The 25,586-nt window shown below is 48.7% G+C and overlaps 1 protein-coding gene across 1 annotated transcript in view; it reads right to left on the minus strand.

Annotated features, from left to right (window-relative positions):
• The window catches only part of PHF2 (PHD finger protein 2), a 109,289-nt gene that overhangs the window by 48,669 nt on the left and 35,034 nt on the right, over positions 1 to 25,586 (minus strand). Inside the window, exon 2 of the mRNA XM_039475045.2 lies at positions 1,131 to 1,216. Coding sequence (XP_039330979.1) covers positions 1,131 to 1,216 — 86 coding nt within the window. The remainder of the gene's footprint in view (positions 1 to 1,130; positions 1,217 to 25,586) is intronic.

The following is a 25,586-nucleotide window of genomic DNA, read 5'->3' on the forward strand; positions in this document are numbered from 1 at the left end:
AGTCAAGTCCCCAGAGCAGTGGGACCCCCACCTACCCCAGTGCTCAGCATCACCAGCTGCCAGGCCAGGCCTCCAAGGCTCCCTTGACCCAGCCTCAGCCCACAGAATAGGGGTGCTGGGGCCCCTTCCACCCATTGCCTGCGTCCTCCTTCTGCCCCCACTGATTCTACAGAACCCATCCCACAGGGATCTTGGGTTGTCCCCTTTGAAGGGGAGTGACTCAGAGCTAGATGTATTCCCTGCCCCACCTAGTCCAGGGCTTAGGTCAGCAGGGATGTGATCAGCTGACCCAGCCAGGGCCCCCGTCCAGCCTGCAGATTCTGTGAGCACCCAAGACCCTCCAACGAAGTGGAACCAGAAGCCACATTAACACACACAGCTCCACATCCGTGCCATCTGTACTGTCTACAGGCCACACACCTGAGTCTCTGCAGACCACCACATAGCTCCACATCTGCAACCAGGGCAGAGGCTTGGAGCTCAAGGCTCACGTAACCTCCAGCTCACCTGGATGAACCTGCATAATGCGAGACAAGCCTGCAACCCAGGACCACCACACCTGAGAGGGCTGAGAAGAAAGCAGACCTCAGCCCTTAGGATACGCAAACAGAAGGTTGTGTGGGAAAGGCAAAGGCTCTCCGAGATTCTCTGCAGAGGAGAAGGTGGGTGGGATGAGCTGGGGGCTAAGAACGGAGGGGAGGACAGAGCCCACCGACAATGCACGTGTCCGGAAAACACAGACAGGCTGGGCCCTTCGTAGGCCGGTGGCTGGCTGGGCAGGGCTGGCCTGGGGGGCCCTGGAAGACCCTTGCATCGCCATTTATCCAGGTCCCCAAGTCCGTGTCCCTTAACTCCGGCTGGCCCAGGCCTCAGAAGCCCCTTTGGGTCTTTGCACAGCTGCCTTGCCAGCGGGAGCTGATCAGGAGGGACTACAGTGGGCTTAGTGAGGCAACAGGGGACAGTAAGCTAGGCTGGCAGGGTTCCCAGGCCTAGGCACTACTCAGGGAGTTTTGCCCCCAGCAACCCACGCAGGGGCCAGGCCCAGCAGAGACCTCGCCCTCCATGCAGCCCAGGCAGGGTGGATGCTGCTCTGATCAGCAAGAGATGGCCGCTTGGGCTGCGGTACTTACAGGTGGACTTCCCATGGGTTTTCTCACAGTTTGGGCAGTGGTATATGTCGATGTCAGGCGCCTCCTCCTCTTCCACCCCAACACAGCTGAAACGAGACGAAACAGACCATTACCTAGGCACTCCGCACCCCCTCAAGCACTTTCCATCTGCCAGGCTCTAGAGAGAATCCCTGCTCATAGTCTGAGGACCTGGGCCAGATGGAGCACAGCTGTGCAGGGACAGTGTTCCACTGGGAAAGCACGGTGGAAGGAAAGAGCTGTAGAGATGTCCTCCTGGAAAGGCATCTGCAGCATGGACCCAGATACAGCATCTGGATACGCCCCACCATGAGGACCCAATGAATGGGCCATCTGGCAGGCCTGCCTGAGTGAGGGTCACCAATGCCCTGTCACTGGGGGGCCAGGGAAGGAAGAAGGGGTCTCAGAGCCAGGCTGTCCCCATCACTTCACCAGGGGGAGCCTGAGGAGACAGAAAACGCCAGGGGCAGCTTGGAGCCCCCTCCTGCAGGCCACACCATGGCCACCCATCCAGCTCATCTTCATGGGGACCAGGAAGAGGCCCAGACACAGACTTAGCAGCCTGGCCTTAGGACATGCCCGGGACTCCAGACACCTTATTCCTTCCCTGGAGTTCCTCCAGACCCCCTGCAAACCTGCTTAGAGACTCAGAACAAGAGAGAGCCACCTCCTGTGCAGATGGCCAGGCTATGGGCCTTAAGCCATTTGAGGAATGAAGACAAAGGATATTAAAGGACACAATCTAAGACATTAATAAATTTCTGCAGAAGCAAACCGAGCAAAATGGAAATGCTTTGTTTTATTCTGATACCTTCTGCTTTTTTCAGTTAAAAGTGACACAAGGCCAGGCACAGTGGCTCACATCCGTAATCCCAGCACTTTGAGAGTCCATGGTGGGCAGATCACTTGAGGTCAGGAGTTCGAGACCAGCCTGGCCAACATGGTGAATGCAACCCCATCTTTAATAACAATACAAGGGAAAAAAAAGGGCTGCTCACAGTGGCTTACACCTGTCATCCCAACACTTTGGGAGGTCAAGACGGGTGGATCACAAAGTCGGGAGATTGAGACCATCCTGGCTAACACAGTGAAACCTCTTCTCTACTAAAAATACTACAGACATGGTGGCATATACCTGTAGTCCCAGCTACTCAGGAGGCTGAGGCAAGAGAAATGCTTGAAGCCAGGAGGCAGAGGTTGCAATGAGCCGAGATCATGCCACTGCACTCCAGCCTGGGCAACAGAGTGAGACTCCATCTCAAAACATAAATAAATAAATAAATAAATACAAACAAATTAGCTGGGGCATAGCGGCACACACCTGTAATCCTAGCTACTTGGGAGGCTGAGGTGGGAGAACTGTTTGAACCCAAGAGGCAGAGGTTGCAGTGAGCCAAGACTGCACCACTGCACTCCAGCCTGGGCAACAGAGTGAGACTCCATCTCAAAAAATAAAAAAATAAGTGACATGAGAGTGGCCATCTGTAACATATAAAGAGGCCCCAAGACTAAATAAGAACACAGTGCATAAAGGGCAGGGCACAGGAGCAGACAACTCCCGCAAGAAGAATGCAACAAATAAATTGGAAAATACTTCAACATCTTCCTCTAGTGAGCAAATACATGTAAATAAAACAGACCAGTAAATTTAAAAATGGGCATTCCCCCCAGGCAGCCCCAGAATGTAACTATAGGAGGGTGTCAGGGTAGCAAGCTACTTGGAAGCAACAGATGTACATGAAGCAGACTGTTTTCACTCAAGGCAAACAAAAAAGTGAACATAAAGACACTGCTGACCTTAGGGAAATAAAAAAGGAATATAACAGAATCCTGTGAAAAATTATAGGTCACTGCATTACATAACCTAGATGAAATGGAGAAATACTCAGAAGCACACGAACTGCCAAAACTGACTCAAAAAGAAATAAAACATTTGAACAGACCTGTAATAAGAGATTAAATCAGTAATTTAAAAATCACCCAAAAAAGAAAATCCCAGAACCACCACTAGTGAATTCTATCAAACATTTAAAGAAGAATGACACCAATCCTTCTCAAACTTTTCCAGAAAATAGAAGAGGAGGGAACATTTCCTAACTTATTATATGAGGTCAGCACTACCCTGTGTCCAAAGCCAGACAGAGACTATAAGAAAACTACAGACCACTATCCCTAATGAATATTGCCATAAAAATCCTCAACAAAATACCAGCAAATAAAGTCCAGGAACACACTAAAGGGACAATGCACCATGACCAAGTGGGATTTACCACAGGAATGCAAGGACGGTTCCACACATGAAAATAAATCAGCGCTTCAACTCCTGAAGTATCACGTCCAATTGCAAGAAGAAAAGGATGCAACCCTGGGGCTCTGCCCTGCAGGCGAAGACAGCAGAAACTGGGCTTCTCTTTCCTTCACCCAGCAGGACAGATCTCATCAAGTGGATAAAATACAAGAAGCAGGGCTCACCTGGCTCCTTCTCCCGGGCTGGCATAGCCCTCTGCCTCATTCTATGCTCTCATCTCTCCCAATCCTTCCCCAATTCCCCATCCTTCCCAAGACACATTACACCATATTAATGCAATGATGAAAAATCCTACGTTACCATCTAGAGACAGAAAAAGCAAGCACTTAACAAAATCCAACACCCTTTCATGATAAAAACACTCCACAAACTAGGAATAGAGGGGAATTTCTTCAACCTGATGAAAGCCATTGATGAAAAATCCACAGCAAACACTGTATACAATAGTGAAAGGCTGAAAGCTTTTCCCACAGATGAGGAACAAAATAAGATGTCTATTGTTGCCACTTCTATTTAACACAGTACTGGAAGCTCTAGCCAGAGCAATTAGGAAAAAAAGAAATCCTGAAATAAAACAAGTCTGAATTGGAAAGAAAGAAATAAAATTATCTTTATTTGCATATGCCATAATCCTATATATAGAAAACTCCAAGGAATCCATACACAGAAAAACCTTCTATAGCTAATAGATAAATTTAGAAGTTGTAGGTGCAAAAACAACACACAAAATCCAGTTGGATTTCTATACACTAGCAATGAATAATCTGAACATAAAATCAAGAAAGCAATTACCATTATAATAGCATAAAAATGACAAAATATTAATATGTAGGAATAAATTTAACCTGGTAGTTGCAAGACTTGTACACTGCTGAAAGAGGTCTCAAAGGATACAAATAAAAGGAAATATATCCCATGTTGATGAACTGGAAGACTTAATAGTGTTAAGACAGCAATACTACCTAAAGGAATCTACAGATTCAATGCAGTCCCTATCAAAATCCCAATAACTTTGTTTACAGAAATGGAAAAGCTAAGAAAACTTACATTTCCTGATTTAAAACTTACTACAAGGCTATGATAAAACAGTGTGGCACTAGCATAAGGAAAGACATATAAATCAATGGAATAAAACTAAAATCTCAGAAATAAACCCATACATTAACAGCCAATTGATTTTTGACAAGGGTTCCTAGATCACGCAATGGAGAAAGAATAATCTCTTCAACAAATGGTATTAAGGCAAGTGGACATCCACGTGCAAAGGAATGAAGTTGGATGCCTACCTCACACCACATACAAAAATTAACTAGAAATGGATTGGCAGCCTAAATGTGACCTAAAATAATAAAACTCTTAGAAGAAAACATAGAAGTAAATCTTCATGACCCTGGATTTACCAGTCGAGTCCTAGATATGACACCAAAAGCATGACCAACAAAAGAAAAAAATGCTGATTTGGATTGCATCAAAATTGAAAACTTTTTTACATTAAAGGACACTATCGACAGAGTAAGAAGGCAAGTGACAGAACGGGAGAAAATATTTGCAAACCATAAATATGACAAGGGTATGGCATCTACAACATACAAAGAACTATTACAGTTCAACAATAAAAAGGCAATCCGATTAATAAACAGGTAAAGAACTTCAAAAGACATTTCTTCAAAGAGGATATGTAAATGACCAACAAGCACACGAAAAGATGCTCAGCGTTCTCAGTCATTAAGGAAATGAAAATCGAAACTACAGTAAGATATCACTTCACACACACTAGGATGGCTATACTTCTTTTTCTAAGTTTAAGTGTTGGAGAGGATGTGGAGATGGTAGAAATGTAAAATGGTGCAGGCACTGTGAAGAAAAAATTGATGTTTTCTCAGAAAATTAAACATATAATTAAAATGTGACCCAGCAATTCCACTGACAGACACATTCCCCAAAGAATTAAGAATAGGTACTCAGGCTGGGTATTGTGGCTCATGCTTGTAATCCCAGCACTTTGGGAGGCTGAGGCAGGCGGATCATAAGGTCAGGAGTTTGAGATCAGCCTGCCCAACACGGAGAAACCCCATCTCTACAAAAACTACAAAAATTGGCTGGGTGTGGTGGTACGCACCTGTGGCCTAGCTACTCAGGAGGCTGAGGCCCGAAAATCACTTGAACCCAGGAGGCAGAGTTTGCAGTGAGCCAAGATTGTGCCACTGCACTCAAGTCTGGCCAACAGAGTAAGACTCTTTCTCAAAAGAATAATAAAAAGAAAAGAATAGGTACTCAAACAAATGTTCCTAACAGTATTACTCATGATAACCAAAATGTAGAAATAGCCCAAATGTCCACTGACAAATGAATAGATAAACAAAATGTAGTCTGTAATACAATGGAATATTATTCAGCCTTAAAAAGAAATGAAGTCCTCATACATCCTACAATGCGGATGAATCTTGAAGGCATTATACTAAATGAAAGAACCATGACACATGAGGAGTGCTGTACGATTCCACTTACATGAGATGATAATATATGTATAATAGGTATATCCCTGGAGATAGAAAGCTGCCAGAGGGTGGGAGGAGAGAGGAATGAGGAGTTACTGTTTAGTGGGTACAGAGTTTCATTAGGAAATTAAAATATTTTGAAGCTTGAAGCTAGATAGAGGTGATGGTTGCAGAGCATTGTGAATTTACTAAGTACCACTGAATTGTTCACTTTAAAATGATTAATATTATGCTATTAACTCAATAAAAGAGAAAAAAAGAACCTGGCCCACTGAAAGTGACAACATCATCATCACCATCACCACCATCACTATCACCAACATTGCTACACCATCATTAACATCATCACCTCAACCACCATCATCATCATCATTACCGTCACCATCACCACATCTCTATCACCAACATTGCTACATCATCATTAACATCATCACCTCAACCACCATCATCATCATTACCATCACCATCACCACCATCACCATTACCAACATCACCACACCATCACCACCATCACCATTACCAACATCACCACACCATCATCATCATTACCATCACCACCAACACCATCACCAACATCATCACACCATCATTATCATCATCACCTTTACCACCATCATCAATATCATCACTGTCACCACCATCACCATCACCAAACCATCATTAACATCATCACCTCTACCACCATCATCATTACCATCACCACCAAGACCATCACTATCACCATCACCACACCATCCCTATCAACATCACCTCAACCACTATCATCATCACCACCACCACCATCACCATACCATTATTATCTTCATCACCTCTACCATCATCATTATCATTACCATCACCACCATCACCACACCATCCTTATCATCACCTCTATCACTATCATCATTATCATTACCATCACCAACATCACCACACCATCCTTATCATCACCTCTACCACCATCACCATCATCACCATCACTACCACCAACACCAACATCACCACACCATCCTTATCATCACCTCTACCACTATCATCACCATCATCACCATCACCAACACCATCACCGCACCATCCTTATCATCACCTCTACCACCATTATCATCACCATCACCATCACCAACACCATCACTACACCATACTTATCATCACCTCTACCACCATTATCATCACCATAACCACCATCACCATCACCACACCATCATCACCACACCATCCTTATCATAATCACCTCTACCATCATCACCATCACCATTACCACCATCACCACACCATCATCATCATCACTTCTACCACCATTAACATTACCATAACCACCATCGCCATCACCACCATCGCCATCACCAACATCACCACACCACCCTTATCATCATCACCACCTCTAACACCAACATTATCATTACCATCCCCATCACCAGTATCACCACACCATTCTTATCATCATCACCTCTACCACCATCATCATTACCGTCACCATCAACCAACATCAGCATCACCATCACCACACCATCCTTATCATCACCTCAACCACCATCATTACCGTCACCATCAACAACATTACCACACCATCATTATCATCACCTCCACCACCATTATCATCACCATCACCGCCATCACCATCACCAACATCATCACACCAACCTTATCATCACCTCTACCACCATCATCATCATTACCATCACCACCATCACCATCACCAATATCACCACACCATCCTTATCATCACCTCAACCACCATTATCATTACCATCACCACCATGACCATCACCAACATCACCACACCATCCTTATCATCAGCACCTCTAGCACCATCACCACCACCAAAACCATTATCATAGCCATCACCACCATCATCATCCTCACCAACATCATCAGAATCACTTTCACCATCACCATCCCCACCATCACTAACTCTGGCTGAGCAATCACGCTGAAACGGGCAACATGCCAAGAACTGTAATAGCATTATTTTCCAACAACCCTGCAATAATGGGAATTCTTGTTATTAGCCTTATTTACCAGAATAGGGAAATTTACGTATGAGAGGTTAAGTGTCTGCCCAGACACAGAATAGTCTCCTTATTCATTGGCTGGGGATAGCACTGCCCTTGCCCTTGGGGCATTTACACACACAAATGAAGCCAGGCAAAGAGATGGGTGGGCCTGGCCCAGCATGAACCCTCATTAGACACAGTGAGCTGTCACTGCTGGTGCCCAATGTATCAGACTAACCCTGCCAGGCCAGCAGGGTCTTGGGCGTTCTGGGTGTCCTCTCCCACAGCCACCACAGTCCTGAGTTCTGGGAATACAGCATGAAGCCCAGAAAAAAGACCCTGGCAAGGCCGGGCGCGGTGGCTCAAGCCTGTAATCCCAGCACTTTGGGAGGCCGAGGCGGGTGGATCACGAGGTCGAGAGATCGAGACCATCCTGGTCAACATGGTGAAACCCCGTCTCTACTAAAAATACAAAAAAAATTAGCTGGACATGGTGGCGCGTGCCTGTAATCCCAGCTACTCAGGAGGCTGAGGCAGGAGAATTGCCTGAACCCAGGAGGCGGAGGTTGCGGTGAGCCGAGATAGCGCCATTGCACTCCAGCCTGGGTAACAAGAGCGAAACTCCGTCTCAAAAAAAAAAAAAAAAAAAAGACCCTGGCAAATTGTTTTTGAAAATACAAAGTTCACCCTATCTTAAAACACAAGCTAAAGTAGAGTCCACGCAGTCCAAAGAGTCAAGTGTCAAAGAAAAGCCATCGAGAGCAGAACACGAGCGAGTGTTTGTCTGCTCTCAGAGTGCAAAGTGACTTTCTTTACAAAGAAACACAAAAATTGGAAAGGAACTCAGAAAGAACATTGATGGATGAAAATCGTGCTCCGACACATCAAAACAAACCTGAAAATGCACGCCATGAAAAATATTTGCATCGAACATGGCCCTTCATGAAGTTCACTAAGGGTGTCTGCCCAATATAAGCAAAGGCCCCAAGCCAGGAACGGAACCAGGGCACTAAGGCATGTGAAGAACAGCTCGGCACAGAGGAGGGCAGGACAGGGCTGGAAAACGTCACGTGCACTGACCACAGTACCACGTATACCTCAGGTTCTCATCAGTGCCACCAAGTTTCTCAGACACGTGCAAAGACTTTTATGGGACCATATGAGCTGGGAGCTGAGGACAGTCCCTTCAGCACCATCATTATTCATTTCAAGGACACATGTTATAACACACTGCCCTGGAGGGGAGCCAGTTGAGCTCTTGCAGCCCAAAACTTAGACCCAGAATCCACACCACACATCAGACCCCACATCCATGTGAGACCCCAAATCCATACCCACAGCCACATCCATGCCCCATGTCCATGCCCACATCCATAGTCACACCCAGGCCCCATGTCCACACCCTCACCTGGCCCCCAGGCTGCTCCAGACTGTGGCCTCACTGTAGCATCTGGAGCAGACGAAGGCACAGGATGGCCTATACCACACTGACCTGGCTCTGCCACCATTCAGCAGCACCCGTGCACGCACATGGCCCATCACACATGCCTGTCTGCCAGGCCTTTATGGGTTGGTACTGACCCTCAGGCAGGTCAGAAGTCAGACCACTAAACTCAGAGCAGGACAGAAAGAAAGACGTGGAGCTCCGTTAGCAGGGCCAGTAGTCCCTGAAACAAGCCTATTTTGGGGACAAGACTTGGGGTGAGGGGCTGGAGACACCAGGATCCTGACAGGGCCTTTGGACAGGAGCCTCCTGAAGGACGCGCTCTCCGGGCTGGAGGTCAGAAGTCCAGATGGGTCTCACTGCGCTAAAATCAAGCTGTGGGCAGGGCAGCTCCCTCCGGAAGCTCTAGAGAGAATCCGTTTCTGCCTCCTCCAGTTCCTAGAGGCCGACTGCACTGTCTGGCTCCTGGCCCCTTCCATGTTCAAACCCAGTGATGGCCAGCTGAGCACTCACAGACATCATCCTGACTCAACCCTGCTCCCGCCCTCCCCACCTCCTAAGAACCACTGTGATGACGCCGCAGCCGCCGGGTCACCCGGGACAGTCTCCCCATCCACGGCTGGGTAAACAGTCCCAACTCCATCCAGAGCTTCCCTGCCTCCCCTCTTGCCATGCAACTTAAACTTGCAGGATTAGGACAAGAGTGCCTTCTGGGACTGTCATTCTGCCAACCAAGCTAAGAAACACACCTCAGAGTGACCTCGGGCTTGCTGCATGGAGAGGCTGGCTGGGCCTGACTGGACCCCAAGCCCAAACCAAAGCCCACATGAAGCCCCAGCAGTGCCCGTGAGTGTAAAGAAAGCCCAGTCTCCTCAAACTCCACCCCTCTGGCATCCCAGGCCTCAGCCCTCCCTGTGATGCAGTAGGGACAAGGTGACAACAGCCATGGTGAGCCAGTGGCTCAACACAGAAAGGACAAGCCATGGCCAGGAGCTGCTAGCACAGCCTGGACCACCCTGGTACATGGAAAGGCCCCCAAATGCCCCAGATAGTTGGGCACACCCCCAGTGAACGTCCTGTTAATAGCCCAGGGGTCGGCACACCACAGAAGGAGCTGAAAGGCTCTCCAGACCTCGGTTCTAAGGGTGCAGAGGGAACTGCCCTGTCCAAAGGCCACACGGGAGGTAGGATGGCAGTCAGTCAACAAGGATGGAAATCAACATGTCCTAAAAACACACCTCCCCACTAAAAATCAGGCTCCTCGGCTCGGGATCTTGGCACAGGGTCCTGGATTCCTGGAGGCAGACAGCATAAGCCCACTTAACAGGTCGGGGGACCGAGGCTTGGGGTCACAAGAACATGCATGACCAACATCAGGACTCAGAGGCACAAAGGTCAGGCGGGGATCCAGTGCTCACACCTGGCTCTGCCCTCCGTGCAGTGCCCGCCTGCGTGGCTCCAGGCTCCGGGCCAGTGTCCGCTGCAGGAGGCACTGCCCTGGCACAGCCGATCCACTTACACAAGGATAGGCCCCTTGCAGGCTTCCTCCTTCCGGCGCCACCCACCCCTGGGCCACCTGCTAGGAGGGTGAACTGGGTGGCACAGGTGCCAGGCTTCACCTCGGCCAGGATGGCCGCCTCGGCCAGTCATTCGCTGCTTTGTGCAGGAGGCCCCAAGAGACTGACAGAAAAGAGAGGTGGTCATGGAGGGAGGATCCTTCTGCTGCCCGAAAGAGGCTCAGAGAACCAAAGGCCTCAGCACCCCTCACCACGTAGGTGTCAGGGCGAGGGGCAGGGGCTGCATCTAGGGCCCGCCCACTGGGGGGTGACCACTGGGCTGCCCCTTCTCCCCGACCAAGGCTAAAGGAAGTGGCCCTTCCACAGGGATCCAGGCCAGATCCCCTGTTGGCACTGACCCTATATCTCCATCTTCTCTGCTCCAGCCCCTACTGCCTGTGCCACCAACACTGACAGTGGCCACCTGGCAGGTGAAACGAAGTCTCGGAGCTCTCAGCCTGGCTTTGCCACTAGCCAGCTATATGCCAAGGAGACAGCACCTAACACCCGGGGCCACTGCTGGGACCCAGGGCCCCAACTGTGCAAGCTCCAGCACAGTGACCTCCATCGGGGGCCATCCTGCCCTCACAGGAGAGGCTGTTTGCTGACACTGGGTATTTATTTCGTCGTACCAGAAATAAGGCTCTCTAAATGCCCCCTAAGAAATTACTTGGGAAATTAGCAAAATGAAAAATAAGAGGAGAATAATAGCTACAGAAAAATGGAAAACATTTTCTTTGCACTGAAGTCAGGAGCATAAGACACTGGTAATCTGGAGGAGACTGCGTAACACCAAAAGTTTTGTCATCCCAAGGCCGTGTTAGCGGGGTGAGTCCATTATTTCAGAGACAAAAGCAAGCACACAGTTCTCATCAACGTAAAACCAGCCTCACCCCCTCACTAGCACAGAGTGGGCAGATGGATAAGGAATATCAGTTTGAAAATCCCAGATGTCCACGTGCTTGCGGCCTGTGTCCACTCTGCCCTCTTCAGGAAGCCCGTATGGGCCACCTGAGATGCAAGCAGCCAGATCTTGCTGACTTCAAAGGCTGCCACCCATGGGGACAGAGCTGGCTCAGAGGAGCTGAGCTCTGCAAGGACCCCTGGGATGCAGGTGGCTCCACATGCCCAGCCAGGCCCAGCCGTCCACCTGTGTCCTGCAGACAGGCCCTCAGGCCTCATTTGCTGCCCCTGCCCCAGGGTGGGGATGCATCCCAGGACACAGGCAGAGGCTCTGTGAGGACCCAGGTGTGGATGAGGGGATGAGGATGGTCCTCACTGAACAGGACCCCAGACTCAGAGCTTCTCAGAAGACATAAGGTGGGCTTCTCCCTCTTGGGAACAGGCACTGGAGCCCTCTGCAGGTCACTGGCCACCTGGCCTCACACACTCCCAGGCTAGGCCCTGTGGGTCTGTCCCAGGAGCCCACCCACTTCCGCAGAAAGAGCAGGCCACAGGCTGCTGGCGCTCAGGTAAGCCGGGACTGCAGAATCTGAGGGAGAGCAGGGCCTGAAGAACAAGAAGAAAAAGTGGTGGGTAAGAGAGAGAGGGAGAGAGATGAGGAGGAGGAGGAGGAGGGAAAGAGAAAGATAGAGAGACAGAGACAGAGGGGCAGGGGAGAGAGGGAGAGGAAAAGGAGGGGAGATGGAGGGAGACAGAGACAGAGAGCTAGCCAAGACCTCCCGGGGCAGGGGCAGAGATGGTGAGTCCTCAGGGCTGGCCCCAGGCCAGTGGCATTTGGCTGAGCTGAAGCCCAGGAACACTGTAAGGCTGCCCTAAGCAGGACTTCTGCTTCTCCAGTAACTCAGGGCAGATGGGAGGAAACCCAGGAACTGAGAGAGGCAGTGCCTTGCTGCACATGGACCTCAGAGGCCACTGAAGGCACAAATGTCACCCCAGGACCTTAGTATTAAACAGAACACCAACAAAAAGGCAAAGCTGGTCAGCCCTTTCCCTTTTTTAACCCAGGCTAAGAGCAGCGCCTCCTGAGATGCCCCAGGGGCTGCACTCCTTCCTACCACAACAGAAGTTTGTCGACCAAAGTGCAAACTTCAGAGGCTGCAACAGGCCGACTGGGGCTAGGGCAGCAGAATAGAGTATGCGCCACCAGGGGCCACCAGCTGGCATAGAGCACAGGCCACCAGAGGCCAACAGCAGGCATAGAGCACAGGCCACGGGGGCAGAGCAGGAGGCACAGAGCACGAGCCACGGGGGCCGGGCAGGAGGCACAGAGCACGGGCCACAGGGGCAGAGCAGGAGGCACAGAGCACAGGCCACGGGGGCAGAGCAGGAGGCACAGAGCACGAGCCACGGGGGCCAGGCAGGAGGCACAGAGCACGGGCCACGGGGGCAGAGCAGGAGACATAGAGCACGGGCCATGGGGGCAGAGCAGGAAGCACAGAGCACGGGCCACGGGGGCCAGGCAGGAGGCACAGAGCACGGGCCACGGGGGCAGAGCAGGAGGCACAGAGAACGGGCCACGGGGGCCGGGCAGGAGGCGCAGAGCACGAGCCACGGGGGCCGGGCAGGAGGCACAGAGCACGGGCCACGGGGGCAGAGCAGGAGGCACAGAGCACGAGCCACGGGGGCCAGGCAGGAGGCACAGAGCACGGGCCACGGGGGCAGAGCAGGAGACATAGAGCACGGGCCACGGGGGCCGGGCAGGAGGCACAGAGCACGGGCCACGGGGGCCGGGCAGGAGGCACAGAGCACGGGCCACGGGGGCAGAGCAGGAGGCACAGAGCACAGGCCACAGGGACAGAGCAGGAGGCATAGAGCATGGGCCACGGGAAGCCACCAGCAGGTGTGGAGTATGAGCCACCAGGGACCACCAGCAGGCATGACACACAGCCACTGGGGGCCATCAGAGTACCAGCCTGGTGGAAGCCCGCATCACCCCCCCAACCACCTTCCTGGCCCCCACACCCCACCCTGAGGACACTTGGAATGCTCAGACTCCTGCAGGCAAGGTCAGTAGAGCGAAGTGCCAGCCCAGGATGCCAGCTCAGGCCCTCTGAGCAGGTTTTCCTCAGCCAGTGAGGATCAAGTCACCTGGTCCCTAGGAGATGGGCTCCAATGAGTGGTGTTTCCACCCACTCACAGGCCCAAGGGTCTGTGTCTCAGCTTATGGCCTCCCAGCAGCTGGGAGATGGCTGGGCAGGGGTCTCATAAAGGCATGCTGACGGGGAGGGGAAGGTGAGGCCCAAGGACAGAACCAGGCCTCAGGGCTACAAAGGAGAAGCTGAGAAGACCCGCCTGAGCCAGTGAGGCCTGGGGGTGATCCACCTCTGCACAGGCAAGCAAGGTCTGCAGACCCTCAATGCACCACACAGCGGAGCAGGACAGACAGCTGCCTGTGAGCAGCTGGAAGAGGAAGGACTCTGAGACCCGCAGAGAAGTGACCAAGCGCCAGAGTGAGGCCTGGGACCTGGTTTAGCACACATACAAACACATACGCCACACATGCACACACACAAATGCACCACACACATGCAAACACACACAAACACACCATACCCATGCAGATACACACACCACACATGCAGACACACAACAAACACATAACACACACGCAGACACAACACACATGCAGACATACACAAACACTCCACACACACAGACACACATGCAAACACAAACACACCACACACACAAATACACACACCACATGCAGACACACAACATACAACACACACGCAGACACAACACACATGCAGACACACATAAACACTCCACACACACACGCAGACACACACACCACCCATGCAGACACACACCCCTCACATGAAGACACACATATGCATTACACACATCATTCCACACACATGCAAACACACCACACATGCAGACACACAAATGCCACACACACACACCACACACACCACACCACACATGCGGACACATATATGCAACACACACACACATACCACACACACATCACATATGCAGACACAAATATACAATATACACGCAGACACACACACCACAAACACAGGCACATACACCACACACGCAAACACACACAAACACACCACACACATGCAGACACACACACAAACACACCACACACAGATACGTACACATTACACACAGACACAAATACAGGTACACAAACGCACACCACACCCTCAGGCACACACACCACACATCCAGGCACACACACAATACACATGCAGACACACACATACCACACAGACATGCACACACCCAGCACACATGCACACACACACCACATAGGCAGACACTCGTGCAAACAAACATGCAGAGAGACACAGAAACACCACACACAGGCATACAAACACACCACACACATCACACATGCAGACACACACCACTCACACACAGAAATACACACAGACACAAACACACAAAGATACACAAACACAGGCATACACACACATACACACAGGTGTGCAAGTGCAGAGTGCTCTGTGTGAACAGGATGCTGTTAACTTATTACAGTTTAAAAAATAAAGCAGATCTTTACATACTGACATGGTAAGATATCAAAAATACATGGATAAGTGAAGAAAAGCATGTTTTAGAAGAATGTATACAGTAGAATTCCTTTTGGTGGAAAACCCAAAGCAAAAAGCGTGTGTGTGTATGCCTGTGTGTTTCTATGTCCATATCTATGCACATGCATGTGTGTGCATGCATGTGCGTATGTGTGCACTGTGTGCACCTGTATGCCCATTTGGGTGTGCACGTGTATGCGGGCAGATGTGCATTGCCGTATGTATGCACACGTGTGTGTCCATGTCTGTGTGCATCTGTGTCTATGCATGTGCCCATGAGTGTGTCATTTGTGTGTGGTTCAGTCCACCACGCTCATCTTGTCCCTGAGTGGGGACCCAGTGGTGAGAACAGGGTCGTTCTGTCCCTCTTGAGAACCCAAATACAGACACCAAAGGAAATGGTAAAGAAAAGAAAACGGAAAGGGCTCGGGGGCGGGGGAGTGTAGAATTCAGATGCTTCCAGAGGCCCCGCGGTTGTCTCTTAGGATCTCTAAAGAAGCCTGTCCGCCCTCTAGGAAGGCAGCCTGCTCCCCACAAAACCTGCGCTCTCTCCCAGGTGCTGCTCTGGCTGCCTAAGCACCTCAGAAAAGGGCAGCCCCAAAAGAGAAGCGGGTCTTCTGAGCTCTTCTCACAGGAATCCTTGCTCGGCAGACAGAACACAGTGACTTTTTCACAGGTGCCATGGAATTCTGACCCCAAGTATGCCAGTGACAGCCCTGCTCCTGGAGCTGTAGCCCTGCTGCAGTCCACAAGGCACAGCCTCCCATGGGGGCTTGAGTGGGCTAGGGGTTGCCTTCAGGGGAGCCAGAGGGTCCAGCACAAAAGCCCAGCCGACACCTGGGGTAACACCAGGGATGACCGACACCTGGCCCTGGCCCCTGGCTTAGGCACCCTCCGACCATGCCATCCTCCAGACCATGCCAAGTCTGGAATGATCTCCTCAACAGCACAACTGGATTGCATTCCTGGTTTCTTCTATTGTTGTTAAGAACATCTATTTAATGTAAACCAAAATTTTTGAATTTTGTTTTAATGTCAAAATTTTTGATTTTGACATTAAAAAAAAAAATTGACTTGGTGTGGTAGCTCACACCTGTAATCCCAGCACTTTGGAAGGCCGATGAGGGCAGATCACCTGAGGTCAGGAGTTCAAGACCAGCCTGGCCAACATGACGAAACCCCTGTCTCTACTAAAACTACAAAATTAGCCAGGTGTGGTGGCATGCACCTGTAATCCCAGCTACTTTGGAAGCTGACGGAGGAGAATCCCTTGAACCTGGGAGGTAGAGGTTGTGGTGAGCTGAGATTGAGCCATTGCACTCCAGCCTGGGCAACAAGAGTGAAACTCCATTTCAAATATATACATACACACATACAGACAGACAGACAGACAGACACACACACACACACACACACACACACACACACACACACACCCCTATATGTGAAATGTCAAATAAAAAAGGAAGTGGCCTCTTTTACTCCCAGAGGTGAGGCAGACAGGCAGAGCCTTCACCTTACTTCGTGGCCTTCTGCAGCTTCTGGCACAGGGTTCAGTTGGCATCAGGCACACATTCAAACTAGAAATGTCCCTCTGGCAAGTCTTACCTTTGAATAATACAAATCTACAATGCAGGGGCTGCTGGGCAGGCGCTCTTACCCTTCTAGTCAGGGGGCTAACTTGGGAAGGAGTTTCCTGAACCCCAGCTGTATATTTCAAAACTTTAAGAAGATTCGCATTCTTCAGGCCAGTAATTCCACATCAAGAAATCTATTTTAAGGCAAAAAGTACACACATATCCATACAAAGATTCGCGTGAATGTGGTTCCTCCCATGGTTATTTAAAATAGCAAAAATTAGGAAAGACACATATCTCCAGCCAGCAAGGGTCAGGTAACCAGGGCATGACGTGCTCTTGTGATGGAGTATTACACAGTCATTAAAACAATGGGTTTTACAAGTTTTTGAGTTTAGAAGTTTACAGTCTAGGCAGACACTAAAAACGACAGGTTTTTCCCCTGGGGCTGGGCAATGGCATCTTATGCCCTTCTGCACTTTCCTAAATCACGGAAAATGAGCATGTATTCCTTTTATAACAAACAACAAAAGTCCTGCTTTATTTTTAAGACCAGAATGGCCTCCTGACAGCTCCCTTCCCGGCTCATCTCTTCCTGGCTTTCCTGTGTCATGGTACCCTGCAGAGAAGGTCTCCTGAACTGTGCACCCTGGAGGGAGGCTGAGGACCTCTGTCTCTGGACCAGTGGGCACATGGATTCCTGCTGTTTGGAGTCCCCCACGTGTCCCACAAGAAACCTGCAGGGAGGAGGGAAGAGGCCGAATGTCAAGGGGCTCACTGGATAGCAAGAGTAGGGCTCCCAGCACAGCATATGGGGCATCACCTGAAGCCTGTGACACAGAAACCCTGGGCTGTGACTGCCACCTGCAACTGTGTGATCACAAGAGGTACTCAGCATCAGTGACTCTTTCTCCACAGAGAGTGGATCATCATATCCAATAGAAGGTCAATGACAGAAACACTGGAGGGGCTGTATGTACCATGCCTACCACAGTGCCTGGCATATAGCTGGTACCTGTAAAGATAGTTTACTGGTTGTCATAGTTATCATCACCATCACCAACATCATCACCATCACTGTCACCATCATCATTACTATCACCATCACCATCACCAGCATCATCACCATCACCAGCATCATCACTCACCATCACCATCATCACCATCACTATCATCACTATCACCATCACCATCACCATCATCACCATCATCATCACTCTCACCATCATCACATCATCATCATCACTCTCACCATCATCACATCACCATCATCACTATCATCACTCTCACCATCATCACCATCATCACCATCACTATCATCACTCTCACCATCACTGTCACCGTCATCATTGCCATCACTATCGTTACCATCATCATCCTCACCACCACCATCACTTTCTCCTGCTGGGCTGATGGAGCATGACCCTAGCTTTCACTTCTGGCAGGGAGTTGCGGAGAAAGTGCAAAATTTCAGACAGAAAACACAGAATCTGCGTGGAAAGAAGGTTGACATCTCTTCTCTCTTCCCAAGTGTGCCATGTCCACTCCTCCAGGACAGTGAGCTGAACAGACCGCAGCTCAGCCCCTTCCTGTCTTTAAAGAAAGGATGGAGGGGCTGGCCAGCCGGGCCGTGCCCCCACTTCACCCAAAGTTTCTTCCTCCCTAGCCATGATGCCTTCATTTGCACTTCTCTGCTTCTCTTCAGCAGGAGGGGACAGCCAGAGGGAACAGAAGCTAGCCAGGAACAAAAGTCACAGGGGAAACAGAAGCCACTGGGTATAGAGGCCAAGGGGAAAATGAGGCTGGGCCGGTAGGCGGGCGGGGAGTCTCGGCACCCTCCATGTCTGCCCCAGGGACACCGCTCCAGGGATCTAGAAAATGCCCTGCTGCAGGGTGAGGAAGTGAGGTCCACCTGTGCTTCTTAAAGAGTCCGTGCTGCTTTAACTTCTCAATGTGTCATAATCCACAAAACAAGTGGGTGAACACTCTATAAGCCAGTGCCACTCGCTCTAGAGAGAGGTGTCCATGGTCAGAGGTAGAGGGAAAGTCCTGATACCCTGCACTCTCCTGTCGGCGGCTTCAGGGCAGGTAATTCAGTGCCTTCCTTCGTCCAGAAAGAGGACAATGCACCACCTACTCCACAGGCACTTGTGAGGATTGAACAGCAAGAAGGGGATGTGGGGCCACTTGGCACAGCAGCCAATAGCAGAGGCAGCAGCACCAGGTCCACCTGGCAGCCAGGAGGAGAGGGGCCAGCCTCGGCCTACGGCCACGGCAAAAACCACCAGGGGCCCAGCAGAGACCAGGAGCCCAGCAGAGCCCTGTGACCATGTCAGCCCCCTGGGAGCCCAGCCTGCTGCTCACCCTCCTTAACCTCCCAGACCCACTGGATGATCACCTGGTAGAGCTAATGGCAATCAGCAAGGACTGGGCCTGGGGCCTGGAGGTGGACATAATGGGAAGGGGAGAGCACTTGCTTTCCCTGGGTCAGATGCCAGGCAAGGAGCCACCTACCCTCCCGCTCCCCAAATCCTCAGCCTGGGCCAGACAGTTCCCCTCAGAAAGGAGGCGGGGAGTGAAAGGTCAGCAGCAGAGCCAGGGGAGGGTGGGGGGACAGGCAGGCCCAGACCCTGACCTGGCGCAGGTGAGGCCTGCAGGGTTGGAGAGGAGGGCACCAGAGGTAGGCAGGTGACAGTTCTCAGTATCACCAGCAACAGGAGGACTCTCCCCACCCACTTCTCAGTCTGAAATTATAAAGCCTACAGAAATGTTGATCCGTATAATGAACACGGTAGTCCCCCCAACCACATCCAGGAGGAATGCATTCCAACATCCCCTGTAGATGCCTAAAACTTCAAATGGTACCAGATTCTATATATACACTACGTTTTGCCTATGCATACACACCTGTAATCAAGTTTACAAGTAAGGCACATGGTCAGAGATTAACAACAGTAACTGATAATAAAATAGAACAATTAAGTAAGATAAGGGTTCCTTGAAGCACTGCAATACAGCAGCAGTGGAACTGACAACCCATCGAGACTTCGGGTCTGAAAATGTGGGCCAGGTGTGGTGGCTCATACCTGTAATCTCAGTGCTTTGGGATGCTGAGGTATTATCCTTGATACTCGAGCCTAGGAGTTTAAAACAAGCCTAGGCAACATGGTAAGACCCCATCTCTACAAAAAAAATACAAAAATTACCCAGCCATGGTAGTGCATGCCTGTAATCCTGGCTACTCAGCAGGCTGAGCAGGAGGATCAGAGTTCATCACTTGAGCCCAGGAGTTCGAGGCTGCAGTGAGCTATGATCGCTCTACTGTACTCCAGTCTGGGAAACAGGGCGAGACCCTGTGTCAAAAAAACAATGAAAGAAAGAAAGAAAATCAGCACTCCAATCCCCACCGGGACCTACTGAGTCGGAACCTATTCCTAAAGACAAGCCAGGCCTGGGTGCCACCACAGCAGAACCTGTTTTAGGGACCCTGGCCAACCCTCAGTGCCTGGTCACTAATTTCCCAGGGTTCCCCAGGACCCATCAAGGCTATAACTTCTGTTACAGGAACCAAAGAATCCCATCTAGAGGAGCAGCCCAAATGTGTGGCTCAAGTTCCAAGCTGTCTTCCTGCAGGCATCTTTGCACGCAGCCATGGAGTCTCGGCCGAGGTGCTCACTTTGACCCGCTTCTCTGGGAATTAACTTCTTAACTACATTTCTAGAATATACTTGCTCAAAGAAAACCCTCTATGCATGACGGATAGGAATCACGTACAGAGCAGAGCCACTGGGACTTTGGAGGCAAATCACTTATCCTTCACGAGCCCTGGTTACTCAGCTCTCAAGCAAAGTGCTTTGCCAGGCACATCTCAATAGCCCCAGACAGCTAAAGCTCTGTGACCAGGAAACCTAAAGGCCTGGCACCAGCTGTGCCCTCTTATAAAGAAAGTGGGGAAACCCTGGAGTGCCCATCGGCACCATCACTCCACACGAAGGGTGCAATTAGCGAGAAGTCCCCCAACTGTGAGCAAGCGAGGGCATGTCAGGGCTGGCCATGGCATGGGCCTCAGAGGAGAACTGGCCCTTCTCACAACCCCACAGAGACACGGGTGGGTGGGGGACACCCCTCCCGCGGCCCTGCAAGAGTCTGCTGCAGCCAACCTTGTGGATGCAAAAATCAAAACAATCCAGGACAAAACCACAGCTGCCCATTATTCTGAAAAACATCAAGACCCAAAATAAAGACTTGCTTGCAAATGAGTCACATGTACCTAAGGGAAACCTCCACCTACTTCCAAAATGCACGTGAAGGATGTAGTAAATATGAAAATTCATTTTCCAAATCACTAAATGAAAATGTATCTGCCTGACTAGTGATTTCAATTGTGACTTTAAGTAAACAGTTTATATAAAAGGCCACACAAACTGTATGAGAAGCTGTGCAACGTCAACGTGTACTAAGAAATGGAACCTGCAACTGCAATAGCATTTCTCACCTACCAGGCTGGCAAAGGTCAAAGGTCCGGGTGTGCCCCACATGTGCCTGCTGCCAGAGACCAACAAGCATTCTCCCACATTCCTGGCAAAAGCACGCATCAGTACAACTTCTTGGGTAGGAGCTGTTGGAATTTGAGACACAGACATGTGTTACGTGTCCTCTGCCCACAGTTACGTAGTTCATATGTATTCACTGCAGCAGCAATCGATAAGCACCAAGCTAAGTGTCATTTCTAGGGAGACTGGGAGGAATTTTCTGGAGTGCCACGAAGTACAAATCCTGTATTCGCTGATCGGGAACAATTTCCAGGATGTATATTGTTCAGCAAAGAGCATGAGTTGCATGAGAGTACACAGACACACCTTTTTTGTGTGTAGAAGATGGGGAAAAATCCATAAATATGCCCCTCTATAATCAGAATGTTCTGGAAAGACACACAGGCTCGTGATTCCAGTGGCCATCTCTGGGGCAGCCACACTTTGGTAGCTATGCTCAGCAGGGAGAGAGGGCAGACTTCTCACTGGAGACAAATTTTTGACTATTGAATATTTTCATATATATACATATATATATATATATATATATATACACACACACACGTTACCCATCAAGAACTTTAAAGATTATTTTTAACACTGGTGAGGCACAATAGTAATCCAACCACTTTGGGAAGCTGAGGCTGAAGATGACCTGAGTCTAGGAGTTCAGGACCAGCCTGGGCAACATTGCAAGACCCTGTCTCTACAAAAAATAAAACTAAAAACAGCTAGACATGGTAGTATATGCCTGTAGTCCTAGCAACTCTGGAGCCTGAGGTGGGAGGGTTGCTGAGCTCACGAGTTCGAAGCTACAGTAAGCTATGACCGTACCACTGTACTCCATCCTGGGTGACAGAGCAAGACCTATATTTAAAAATATAAGGAATATTTTTAATCCCAACAAACTGCTTTGATTCAAATCAGAGCAATTTTAATTTAAAATTTTATAGCTGACTTTAAAAAAATACTTTTTTTTTTTTTTTTCAGACAGAGTTTTGCTCTTACCGCTCAGGCTGGAGTTCAATGGCACAATCTCGGCTTACTGCAACCTCTGCCTCCTGGGTTCAAGTGATTCTCCTGCCTCAGTCTCCCGAGTAACTGGGAATACAGGCACATCCCACCACGCCCGGCTAATTTTGTATTTTTAGTAGAGATGGGGTTTCACCATGTAGGTCAGGCTGGTCTTGAACTCCTGACCTCAGCTGATCCACCCACCTCAGCCTCCCAAAGCGCTGGGATTACAGGTGTGAGCCACTGCACCTGGCCAAGAATACTCTTCTGACTCTCAAAAATAAATCTGTACAGAATGCAAGTCAAAAAAAGGGATTATATGTACAGAACTTCCAGAGAAAGTTGCTAGAAGCAGGCAAGAACTTGAGGCTGTCACAGTATCCGAAAGAAGACTGAACAGAAACCCATCCTGCCCAATATTCTGATCTGTGAAACAGGGACACAAAGGCCGGGAGTGGAGACTGAGCTTGCCACAGCACTTTCAATCCTTCAACAATCACTGCTTGGCACTGTCGCAGGAGGCCCAATGCACAGGGAGAAATCTTCTCTGAGATCCTCCCAGGGAAATGTACAGACTAAAACTGACGAGGCCCCAGAAGTCACATTTCCCTAAATAGGAAGCAGGGAGGCAAGTGTATACAGATATTCCAGGTGACCTCCTCTGGATGGTAGTGTATAAGTGAACAGTTTTCTTGTTTTCCGGGTTTTTTTACTACAAAAACATTATAAAGTATAATAAAAGCAAACACACACAGACACACAGACACACACACACACACTCTCAGAGTCTGAAAAGACAAAGCAAACATGAGAGCCAGACCCAGAGATGGCAGGGATGTTGCAATGATTAGAACAGAAATTTATTATTAATACACTAAAGTCTCTAGTAAAGAAAAGAGACAACCTGCAAGAATCAATAGGTGATGTAAGCTGAGAGATTGGGATGCTAAGAAAGAATCAAAAGGAAATGCTAGAAATAAAAAACACTGTAATAAAACTGAAGAATGTCTTTGATGGGTTCGTCAATAGACTGGACACTGCCAAGGAAAGAATCAGGGAGCTTTAAGATATACCAGTAGAAACTTCCCAAACTGAAACATGAAGACAAAAAGAAACAATAATGACAAAACAATGTTCAAGAACTGTGGAGTAATTACAAAACGTGTAACAACACTTAACAGGAATACCAGAAGGAGAAGAAAAAGAGAAAGGGACAGAGGATATAGCTGAAATAACAGATGAGGATTTTCCAAAATTCGTAACAGGATACAAATCAAAGATCCAAGAAGTTCAAAAGATACCAAGCAGGATATAAGCAAAAAAAAAAAGAAAAAGAAAAAGAAAAAAAAAATTTACACCTAGACATATCATATTCAAATGACAAAAAATCGGACACAAAGAGAATATCCTGAAAAAAGCCAGGGAAGCTGGGTGCAGTGACTCACATCTGTAATCCCAGAACTTTGGGAGGCTGAGGCAGGCCAATCATGAGGTCAGGAGTTCAAGACCAGCTTGGCCAACATGGTGAAATGCTGTCTCTACTAAAAATACAAAAATTAGCTGGGCATGGTGGTACATACCTATAATCCCAGCTACTTGGGAAGCTGGGGCAGAAGAATTGCCTTAACCTGGGGGGCAGAGGTTGCAGTTAGCTCTGCACTCTAGACAGGGTGACAGAGCAAGACTCCATCTCAAAAAAAAAAAAAAAGAAGAAGAAGAAGAAGAAAGAAGAAAGAAGAAGAAGAAGGAAGAAAGAAGAAAGAAGAAGGAGGAGGAGGAGGAAGGAAGGAAGGAAGGAAAGAAAGAAAGAAAGAAAGAAAGTCAGGGAATGGGCTAAAAACACTCTAGCTACAAAGAAGCAAGGATAGAATTGCACTGGACTTCCCCTCAGAAGTCACACAAGAAAGAAGAGTGTGGAGTAAAACATTTAAAGCGTTGAGGAAAAAAAAAAAAAAAAAAAAAAAAAAAAACAACCCACCAACCTAGAATTCTGTATCCAGCAAAATTATCCTTCAAAAGTGAAGTAGAAATAAAGTCGTTATCAAACAAACAACAATTCAGAAAATTCGTCACCAGTTAACCTGCCTTGCAAGAAATGTTAAAAGAACTTCAGAGAGAAGGAAAATGATATAGGTCAGAAACTAGAATCTGCAGAAAGAAACAAGTAAGTGAGGGTAAAATAAAACTTTTTCTTCTTCTTGATCTAGCAGACAACAGATTGTTCACAATAATAACAGCAACAATGTACTTCCTGACTACTTTATGTCTAGAGTTTATGAATAAGTAAGTAACAACAATATTCTAAGGTGTGGGAGGGAACAATTAGGAATACTGTTTCTTGCTCTACCCATAGAGTGCTATATTATTTGAAAGAGGACTTGGATTAGTCATAAACATATACTGCATATTTAAAAACAACCATTAAAAAAAGGTTTTTAAAAAAGCATTACTGATATGCTGAAAGGAGAAAAAAAAAGGGATCATATAAAATGCTCAATTAAAACCAGAGATGGCATAAAAAAGAGAAGACAAAAAGAGAAAAACAAAATAAATAACAGGGGCAATAAACAGAACACAGTAATGAATACAGTATATATTAATCCAACTACACAAATAACCACTGTAAATATCAATGGTCTTAAATATAACAACTAAAAAGCAGACAATGTTAGAATGAATCTAAAAAAACAAAACAAAAAAAAGGTCCAACTATGTCTTCTAACAGAAACCCATTTAAAATAAAAAGACACAGACAGATTAAAAGTAAAGGGATAAGCCAGGCGCGGTGGCTCAAGCCTGTAATCCCAGCACTTTGGGAGGCCGATGCGGGTGCACAAGGTCAAGAGATGGAGACCATCCTGGTCAACATGGTGAAACCCCGTCTCTACTAAAAATACAAAAAATTAGCTGGGCATGGTTGTGTGTGCCTGTAATCCCAGCTACTCAGGAGGCTGAGGCAGGAGAATTGCCTGAACCCAGGGGGCGGAGGTTGCAGTGAGCCGAGATCACGCCATTGCAC

This window comes from Saimiri boliviensis, chromosome 2 (assembly GCF_048565385.1).
Source record: "Saimiri boliviensis isolate mSaiBol1 chromosome 2, mSaiBol1.pri, whole genome shotgun sequence".
NCBI classification, from domain to species: domain Eukaryota; kingdom Metazoa; phylum Chordata; class Mammalia; order Primates; family Cebidae; genus Saimiri; species Saimiri boliviensis.